The sequence below is a fragment of the Drosophila obscura genome, unplaced genomic scaffold (assembly GCF_018151105.1).
Source record: "Drosophila obscura isolate BZ-5 IFL unplaced genomic scaffold, ASM1815110v1 contig_150, whole genome shotgun sequence".
In the NCBI taxonomy this organism is placed as follows: Eukaryota; Metazoa; Arthropoda; class Insecta; order Diptera; family Drosophilidae; genus Drosophila; species Drosophila obscura.
In genome coordinates this window covers 6,398,893-6,408,700 of record NW_024542736.1, presented here as the reverse complement: position 1 = coordinate 6,408,700, position 9,808 = coordinate 6,398,893, and the positions used below count along the sequence as shown (strand labels likewise).

Sequence of the window (9,808 nt, the reverse complement as noted above, 5' to 3'; positions counted from 1 at the left end):
ATCTAATGCTGGAGACTAGACATTTCGGCAATTTCGTCCACCACTCGATGGACATTCAATATGGAAAGTCTGACCAGAGACAATTTCCATGAGGAATTCGGTTCGCCACTCGATTGATACTCGATCGAAACTCTGACAATGCCGAAAATTGTTTTGCAATTGCTTTCCATGACAAAATGGCCAACTAATTAAGAAGCCATTAATGCAACAATTCCGACCAGAGCAAAGCCAATTGTGCCGCACGAAAATGTTGGCCAGCCAGCGCTCTCTCATCGCCGTTTTCACACGTTTTGTGGGCGCAAACACATTTATGCAAACTCGGGGCTAAAATGTTGTTGCAACCAAAGGAGGACATTTTCTGGCACACTAGAAGGGTGTACACTATACAATGTACACCCTAACAAATGCAAGTCTGTTCAGACTTAATTGGAAATACTTTTAGTTAGGGGGCCAGTGGTTTTTTCTAATCAATCAAAGCTGTCTTTTAATTAAAGGATGAGTGACTAAATAAGTTTGTTTACTTGTTGTAGCGTTAGGATAAAGCATGAAATCAAATTAAATTAAAATGTGCTCGAAAATGCCTTTGAATGTCCTCAGTAATCAATTGGATGATTTCTAATTTAAAGAAAATCTAGCTAATAATAAAACAAAATGATTTAAGAGACGGATAGACGGAGATTGAAACCCAGTTGCAGCAACTCGCCGAACTACAGCAATCGATTAAAGGATTCCTGACATACAGCAGGAAACTAAACTTTGGGGTTTTGTGGTTCGATGTTCTCGTCCTTTGGTTAGAGTATCGTTGGGGGGCCCAACTAGTTTTGGATAATTTATGCACGAGTGGTTTCCACTTGGCCAGCAGGACCCGGCCAAACACTCGACAAACCAAAACATATACATAGAAACGAGCTGCGCCCCCATGGAACCAATTTGATATTGTTTGGCCAACAGCGAGCCACTCCCTTCCACTCCCACTCCCAGCACCCCCTTATCGTTCAGCCTCTCTGGATGCCCACCCACTTGGCTGCACTAATTTGTATCCAATTAAATCGGCTTAGTTAGTCGGGGAGTCTATTCTGTGCTGTCCTCTGCTGTTCTGTTCTGTTCTTCTCCTCCCTCGGAAAATCGTTTTCGTTTTGCAGTTCAGCATTTTTGGACAAATTTTGCAATGTTTCTACTCTACAACATCCCCCCCTACCCGTTTGAATAGTTTGATGAGGTGACGAGGGCGTGGTTGGGGAGGGGAGAGGTGCAGGCTGCCAGAGAACCGATAGGCGTTGACTTAATGCGCGAAATTTAATTAAAATTGAACTTAATTTAGATGAGCATGTGAGCGCGGGCTGATATGATAAATTGTGGCACACTTTAGTGGGCGTGGCAGTGGCATGCCTTGCGTGCTAAGCCGCTTACGAAAACCTGTACACTGAGGGGAAAGCCACCACAACTCTCCGCCTACACTAATTCGATACTGTAGGAGTAGTGGAAATATTGTTCTTTAATATCAGAACTTATTTTCTTGCAGTGCAGTGACCGAGGACCGAGCCGAGGCAATAAATTTCTGTGGGTTGAACGTAAGGGTGCAACCAAGGCATGGCAGAGGTCTTGGGGTAATGCCCTCTGCGGTGCAACAGGCTAAAGAGTGTGTCCGTGATGGCTGTGCCTCAAGTAATTAGAATAACATTTTTTTTGCGCCTTGGCCAAGAGCCAGACACCCTCGACAGTCTGCAGTGTCCCGTGGGGGCCAGCAATAGGTCACCGAAGGTCAGCGCTGGTAATGAGCTTTCCTTTTGGAGTTCCCACAGGAACTGGCAGGCACTTGGGAAAGATTTAAATTGATCCCAGTTTGATTTGATTTTCAGGTTCGACATGAACGAATAAATAAATTTCAGTTCTTCTTTTTTCAATTAGTTTTACATTTTTGAATCTTAGACACACAAAAGGACGGCATTTTGACTGCAAATTAAAGGAAAAGCTTTCCGCATTCTTTTTCTTTTACTTTGAATATTTTTAATCCAGCGACGAAATTCTCAATTGGGTTTGGCTGTCTGATAAATTAGGACTGCAGCAATGGCGGTAAACTTCCTGTGCGACATTGTCGTCAGCCACTTGGAGCTGCCCAATGAGGAGATCCGCGAACCGAAGCATCTTCAGGTGTCCATGCATTTTGGCCGAGTGCCCCTCAGCCTCACCTCCAGCTGCATCAATGTGCGCGAGTTCACGCCCACCAGTCAGACCGAGTTCAAGGACACTCCCAAATCGTTGCGCGAAAGTCTGGCGGCCAATGGGCTACCCATCACCGTGCGCCTGGCCGGCAAGACCCTGGGCACTGGCACGATGGAGTTGCCAGAGGACTTTACCGACCGCATCAGCGTTACGATGAGCGACTTGATGTTCGGCAACATCTGCAACCTGCAAGCCCAGAAGGGGATCGTTGGCACTGTGCAAATTATGCTGCGGCTCACCATCAAATGCGAGAATCCACCCAATGAGTAAGTACTAGAAGGACATTGCGGCTCCAAGGACATCCAATTCAAAGCTATTCCTTAGACCCGACACAGGCAGCAAGCGACGTCCGAGCTGTGCCAATCTGGGTCCCTCCATTAACGAGCAGGACATCATGTTCATGGTGGGATCCGCCGAACCGTGTGGTATTCCTTCGGATCCATGCGACGACCAACTGGTGCCCGAGCCGGGCGATGAGCGGCTCCAGTTGGATCTCTCGCGCTATCGCAGCCGGAACTCGCGGGTCGACCATGATGTGCCCGAGCCGCAGGAGGGGCCCTGCTTTGGACAGCTGCGACAGCTGACAGATAGGTATGGGAGCATCATTCAGTCGGTGGCCGATAGGGTCAAGGACCTGAAGCCCACGCCCTGCATAGTGCGTCCAGTCAGGGAGGAGACACCCCGGCGGGTGCCCATTCATCGGCAAGCGGAGCGCACGATACCCGTGCCACTGGGCGACACGGAAGAGTTGGGCATCAAGCCCATCCGCTTCTGTCCCGTTTGTCTGCACGCCATGTCCTGGCTGCCCAAGTTCGCCATGTGCCACAACTGCGGCACGCGGCCCATGCCCGTGCTGGAGAAGCGGCACACGGTGGAGCTGACGGCGGACAAGATCGTGGAGGAGCAGCTGCGCAAGCGAAAGAGTTATTCGGAAAACGAGGACTTCTGCCAGGATCCCTGCGATAAGAAAAAGCAGCAGATGCACGGCCACGGGGACGGCGATGCGGACAGTGACGGCTGCAAGCCCTGCTGCTGCACCTGCACCAGTGGCAAGGTGTGCGTCCGCTGCCGAATACGGAAGCTCTGCGAGGATGTATTTCAGCCACGGGAAAGCCAGGAGGCCAAGGAGTGCCCCAAGCCGCAGACAGGTGACGACTTCGCCGTGGTCACTGGGCCGCCGGAGAACTGTCGTCCGTACCTCACGCGCGTCTTCTCCGAACTCATCGATCTCTATCAGATCAACGACGCCCGGAAGGCCACCGAGCTGCAGGCGTGCTGCACTCAGTCGCTGCTGGCCATGAAAACGCCAAGTGCAGCCAAGAAAATGTCCGATGAGGCGCAGGCGGCCACGACGCACAGAGGTGTGCCCCTGGGTGGCATGGAGGAGCGCCACAAGACGGGCCACAAAACTTGTCTGTCCAGCGATAAGGCCGTGCCCCGGCACCACGGCTGGGACTGGATGAACACCGACGAGGCTCGCAAGCATGGCTGGCGTCCCGGTGTTATAGCGCGTTCCACCAGCCGAGTGATGAAGTTCTTTCTGGATCAAGAGGCGCACCGGAGCGTGTTCAGCGTCTGCCAGGAGCTGGCGGAGAAGAACAAGGAGACGGAGCTCCAGAGCCAGTCGGTGCTGAACGTGTGCAAGCGGAACCACGAGATCTTCGTGACCTTGCGCCCGCTCAGCACACTGGGCATGGAGCAGCATCCAATCACGTTCAAGATCGTCAAGAGCGAGCTGGCCATGGCCCTGAGTGAGCTCAAGCGGATACTCAAGGCCAAGGGCTTCGTCAAGTGCACCTGCCACCAGACGCTGATGCTGTGCACCTGTCGCAGTGCGCGCGAGAAGCGCCTCCTCGAACGAGCCATCGACAAGGAGTGCCGGCGGCGCACCATAGCCCCCTGTGTGGACAAACTGATCCTCACGGACACCAGCGACAGCGAGATGGAGTTCGAATTTGATGTGACGCCACCCGCGGGCAGCCAGAAGCCGCCCAGAAAGCAGAAGCGCACCTTGAACCACGGCACCCAAACGAGCAAAAAGGACCAACTGCCGCCTCCACCACTCTATCCCATTCCGCAGGATCCCTACTGGCGCGCCTTCGACTGCGGAGTGGGCGATCGGTACATGGGCACTGCCTTTGGCGACAACGAGGAAACCGTCTTCGAGGACGGCGTCTTTGGCTACAATGGCGGGGGCCAGCACGGCGAACCTCCTGCCCTTCGGGATCCGAGAATCTGGGGCACAAATCCAGGCGCTCCCATGCGCCTGGGCAGGGGTCGCAACGAGGGCAACAGCAATCGATTTGCTGGCACAGCGTGGCGCGGCTTAGCCCGCAGAGTAATAAGGAAAATGCGAATTGCGGCAGCCAATAAATAAACAGTGCATAAGTAGATAAATACTCGTAAGAAACAAAGTGAAATTGCAGCTGCTGGGGATGGGAACTGGGACTAGGACTGGGACTGGGGCAGACAGGTCGATGCCCTGCCGAACCATCGAAGTAGTCGGCACATCACAAATGTGTCCCCATAGAGATTTGTGTCCCCAAATCAAAGTTCAGTTTATTGTGAACATCGCAACGTCAGCTCAGTAGTTCAGATTTATTAGAGTAGTGTATTAAGTCTATTAAACAAAAAATTTTAAAGTAAAACAAAAATTTTAATACACCAAAAAAATTACACAAAATATTGTGCAGCGACCGCAGAGTCCAACCAAAACCCTCAGAGTCCAACAAAATCTTCAATTTGCTGCACAAAATTCTCGATTGTATCTGGACAGTGATTCCTACCCAAGTATAGTGCCCTCCGATTCACGATGTCAAAGCGAAGGATAGGGAGGCCGAGGGCCAAGTCTATGATTTTATTGTCTGCGCCAGAGCCCGCGCCAGCTGAGGCCGCGCCAGCGGAGAAAGCGAGGCCCACCACGGTTAAGGAGTCGCCGCCGCCGATATTCATCTTTGACGTTGTGGTGACCAATCTGGCGGCGAAGGGCGTAGAAATCGATGATCCCAAGCGGCTGGCCATCGATGTCAACTTCAATCGCATGCCCTTGACGCTCACCTCGAGCCGGATCAATGTCAACGAGTTCAAGCCGGGCAGCGGCCTGGAGTTCCAGACGTCGCCCAAATCGCTGCGCACCACCCTCGAGGAATGCGGCATGACGTTCGTGGTGAAGTACATGGATCGCGCCGTGGGCAACGGCCAGATATCCTTTCCCGAAGCGGTCACGGAGCGCATCGAAGCGGACATGAGCGACATCATTCACGTGGACACGTGTGTGCTGGGCAAGGGCGGGGAGTCGGCTGGTCAGCTGGAGGTACTCTGCCGCCTGGTCATCCGCTGCAACGATCTGCCAAAGTACGTAGAGAGTTAACCCCATGGACAGCCATGAAAATCCACTACTTATCCAATGCTCCGCAGGGGGGCCGAGAGCGAGTGCCAGCGCAACATGGACAAGAGCATCAATCCGCAGGACATAATGTTCGTGATGGGCGAGTCGCAGCACTGTCCCAGTCCCTGCGATCCCTGCCTGGATGCCTTGGACTCCGAGCCGGGGGACGAGCGACTGCGCCTGGATCTGCAGCGATATCGCAGCCACACGGCCGGCGCCATTGATCCCAACAAAATGATGACGGACAGGCCATCTGGTATTCCCGCTTGCTGTGAACTGAAGGTGGGTAATTAAGCTGTAAACTCCCATTGATAATCCCCTCCATCCCCCCCTTGCAGAAAATGGCCGTGGAGTATGAGCAGCTGATTGACTCCATAACCCGATCCACGGGCTGCGCGCCGCCTCCGAAGCCGCCGTGTCGGCACCCAGAGGAGTTCGATATGAGTCCCTGTCGCGACACCCACATGCCCGTGGATATGCACATGCTGGGTGATGCCCCCCCAGCGCCCCAACTGCCCTGCTTCTCGTACCTGCCGACGCGTCAGGAGCAGCAGCCGGACTTTTGCGATCGGAATCGCATACCCATGCCCATAGCAGACTGCGACGGCAAGCGGCCGGAGATCAAGCCCATCCGCTTCTGTCCCGTGTGCCTGACCAACATGTCCTGGATGCCCAAGTTCGCGTCCTGCCCAAAGTGTGGCATCAAGCCGATGCCGGTGGTGGAGGAGCGGCACAAGGAGAAGAAGCTGACGGCCGATCAGATTCTGCTCGAATTCCTGGGCAAACCGCCGGCCAACATCGATGATTACTGCGTGGATCCGTGCGACAAGGCGGCCAAGGACAAGGATGCTGGTGGCACCGACGAGTGTCCGCCCTGCCGCTGCACCTGCAAATTCGGCAAGCTCTGCGCCCACTGCCGCATCCGGAAACTGTGCGCAGACATCTTCAAGACGGACCAGGTGCAGGCCAAGTGCCCCAAGGTGGAGCCGCAGCCGACCGAAGACTTTTGCGTGGTGAACAAGTCCAGCAGCGAGGACTGTCGGCCCTATCTTGCCAAGGTATTCTCCGAGCTGCGCGACCTCTACGACATCAAGGACACTAAAAAGTTGTCCGACTTCGACGAGAACTGTGAGCTGAAGAAGACCAAGGAGGAGGAGGAGCCGCACAAGACGTCGCGCAAGGACGTTCGCAAGAACATCAGCAAGGATAACCTCAAGAAGATGACCACGCGAAAGCCTCTGTACATCCCAGGCGATGGCAAGCGCCCCACCAACACCCGCACCGTGACCGGCCGCCACAAGCACTGCGTGCGCCAGCCGGGCGGCGTGTCCAGGGACCACGGCTGGGCGTGGAGCAGCAGCTACGAGGCACGCAAGATGGGCTGGCGACCCGGCGCCATACGGCGGCCCATCAAGAAGCTGATGAAGTTCTTTCTGGTGGACTCTACCCGTGAGTCGGCCTTCAAGAAGTGCAAGGCCGCGGAGGCCGAGGCACTGGCCAAGGAGCTGCAGCAGCCGGTGCTCAATGTGTGCAAGAAGAACGGCGAGATCTTCATCACCCTGCGGCCGTTGAGCACGCTCGGGATGCGACAGAAGCCCATCACCTTCCGGGTGGTGAAGAGTGAGCTGGCCGTGGCGCTGCGCCACATCAAGCGGATACTCAAGGACAAGGGCTTCAGAAAGTGCACCTGCCGCCAGACGCTGATGATGTGCACCTGCCGCAACACCATGGAGAAGCAGCAGCTCTTCCGCGCCCTGAACAAGGAGTGCCAGCGCCACTGCATAGCGCCCTGCGCCGACCAGCTCATCCTCACCGACACCAGCGAGAGCGACATGGAGTTCGACTTCGATGTGACGCCCCCCGCGGGCACCGAGCAGCCGTACAGGCGACCCAAGGCGCGCACCGGAAACCGAGGCACCCAGACCAGCAAAAAGGACAAGCTACCGCCGCCGCCCAAGTATCCCGCGAAGCAGAATCCCTACTGGCGAGCGTACAACTGTGCCGCGGGCGATCGCTATGTGGCCACGGCCTTTGGGTCGCCCGGCGAGGATGTCTTCGAGGATGGTCTCTTTGGCTGGGGTGGCGGTGGACCGCACGGCCCGTCCGCCGAGCCTGGCGGCAAGCCGAAGGCGCCTGGCATCTGGGGCTCTCCTCAGGGTGGCCCGATGCCGGCGGGACCAGGAGGAGCCAGTCGAGGCGGCCGAGGCAATGCCTCTGGGGGTGGAGGAGGCGGAGGAGGAGCAGGCGGTGGTGGCGGTGGCGGCACAACCGGATGGAAAGGATTCCCCAAGGGTGTGGCTGCCAAAGTGGCCGCAGCTGCTGCTGGGGGAGGTCTGAAGGGAACACTGGCATCAGTTGGTCGTGGAGGCGGAGCAGGGGGAGCAGGCGGAGGAGGCGGAGGAGGCACCAGTGGACCCATTCCGGTGCGAATGCCTCAGCGCTATATGAAGGCCCAGGAGCAAGCGGCCAATGCCGAAAAGGAGGCCAAGCAGAAGGAAGTCGATCAGAAGAAGAAGGGCATCGACATGATGAAGTACCTGCAAAAGTCTGGAGCTCTCACCAAGCCGTGGAACCCAGCCGACGGCAAGGGTCCGAAGGGCAAGCAGACCGGCCCTGTTATCGGACCCGATGGCCTAACCGACGCACAGCGCAAGCGACGCGCTCTGCTCGAGATGCCCGTGCCCCCGCTGGATTCGATAACACGCCGGGGCAAGCCCTTCGATCCCTGTGCCGCCTACTGTGGCTACTACTGCTAAGCGCGCGTGTGTCTTCTCCACTTCTCCATCCCACCCGACACATCCGACACAACGATTTTCAAGCATTTCCATTTGGTGTGAAATTTTATTTGACACTTTTCCCCGCCTTCATGAAAAATTCAGCAAGTGTGTTGGCGTTTTGTTGTCGCTTTGCCTCGAAGCTGATCAACCAGCGACGATTCGCTTTCAATTGACATCACGTCTTCGCCAAGAACATGTACAGGGGGGGAAGGGGGGCCAAGCATCCACCTCACTAATGCTGCGAAAATCCAATGGCATTAACAAATGTTATGTTATGTAGAAGATTGTATAAAGCTTGTGCATTATGCATGAAATATGGCAATTTCAATTAGTTTTTAGTGCCACAAAACGAGAGACAGACAGACAGACAGGCATGGGATTTAATTTTGTAAGCCCAACAGCTTGTTTGCGATATTATAACAGCATTTTGGATTTGCCAGTCGACATTGGAATCGAGGGGAGTCGTTGCCAGCAGAGATTGAAAATGTTGTCTGTGCAGTTAATTAAATGGCAGGCACGCACAGGGCGAGAAGGAGACAGGAACGAGGAACAAGGGGCAGCGGGCATAGCATCTGCGGCACTTCATCAACGGAATTACACTTGGAGCAAATATTGCACAAAAAATATTGGCAAATTATATGAATATGAAACTTAAATCGGACTTAAACTTTCCATTTGGCATTAAAATAGCATTCCACTTCAAATGTGTTTGCATCACAGAAATAATACCAAGATCAGAAATCAAATATATATGTAAATATATTTAAATTCAAATATACCTTCAAGAATCAATAACAAAATAAATCTTGTACACCCCATTCTCTCAGTGCACAAGGGCACCCACACACACGCTCTACGCATAGAATAATAGCATACATAGTATATTAATGGGGAATTCTAATGCTATGCAAAATACCTAAGCTGATTAGGAGATATGGGTTCCCTATGGCACTCAATAGGGCCATGCGTGCCCATGTTTGGGGGTAATAAGTGGCCCAGCTCCACTATCGTACGAGTATCATAACATGATTGTTGCTCTCGACTCTTGGAAATCCCTCAACACAGTTGTACCCCCAAACACAACCCAAGAGACGCAACTTCATGGGGACAACGAACCGTTGTAAATTGAGTCAATTTATTCGAGACGAGTCGAGCAAAGTTACGAGCATCAAATTTGCACAAGAGGATGCGAAATTTTTTAATTATACAAATTACAGCAATTAAGCGGGAAATGGAAAAATGTGAAAAAATCCTTTTCTTGCGTGTTCATTAATAAAAGAAAAAGATATCTTACCTGAACTGAAAAAACAGCAAGGCGGGTAAAGAGGACCATAAGTATAAGATTGGTTTTGGAATTCTAAGACTCTCCAAGAAAAGTTGATGGCAGCGATGGTAGAACTTTTAATGAGTGACTCTATGT

At 53.5% G+C, this 9,808-nt stretch overlaps 2 protein-coding genes across 2 annotated transcripts; both read left to right on the top strand.

The window, feature by feature from the left end:
- The first annotated feature begins 1,859 nt into the window (after positions 1 to 1,859).
- LOC111066923 lies at positions 1,860 to 4,614 on the top strand. The gene is made up of 2 exons (XM_022355873.2): positions 1,860 to 2,489; positions 2,548 to 4,614. The coding sequence occupies exons 1-2, from the start codon at positions 2,068 to 2,070 to the stop codon at positions 4,598 to 4,600; spliced, it is 2,475 nt and encodes an 824-aa protein (XP_022211565.2). The 5' UTR covers positions 1,860 to 2,067; the 3' UTR covers positions 4,601 to 4,614.
- Positions 4,615 to 4,787: 173 nt separating this feature from the next.
- LOC111066922 lies at positions 4,788 to 8,710 on the top strand. Its single transcript, XM_022355872.2, has 3 exons — positions 4,788 to 5,577; positions 5,641 to 5,893; positions 5,950 to 8,710. Exons 1-3 carry the CDS (start codon positions 5,036 to 5,038, stop codon positions 8,365 to 8,367), a joined length of 3,213 nt encoding a protein of 1,070 aa, XP_022211564.2. The 5' UTR covers positions 4,788 to 5,035; the 3' UTR covers positions 8,368 to 8,710.
- Positions 8,711 to 9,808: the final 1,098 nt, after the last annotated feature.

Bases quoted from the DNA above. Each gene is read 5' to 3' on its own strand.
- LOC111066923 (XM_022355873.2), top strand. From the start codon at position 2,068: ATGGCGGTAAACTTCCTGTGCGACATTGTCGTCAGCCACTTGGAGCTG. The intron at 2,490-2,547 runs GTAAGTACTAGA...GCTATTCCTTAG, and splicing joins TGCGAGAATCCACCCAATGA to ACCCGACACAGGCAGCAAGC.
- LOC111066922 (XM_022355872.2), top strand. From the start codon at position 5,036: ATGTCAAAGCGAAGGATAGGGAGGCCGAGGGCCAAGTCTATGATTTTA. The intron at 5,578-5,640 runs GTACGTAGAGAG...AATGCTCCGCAG, and splicing joins CGCTGCAACGATCTGCCAAA to GGGGGCCGAGAGCGAGTGCC. The intron at 5,894-5,949 runs GTGGGTAATTAA...CCCCCCTTGCAG, and splicing joins CCGCTTGCTGTGAACTGAAG to AAAATGGCCGTGGAGTATGA.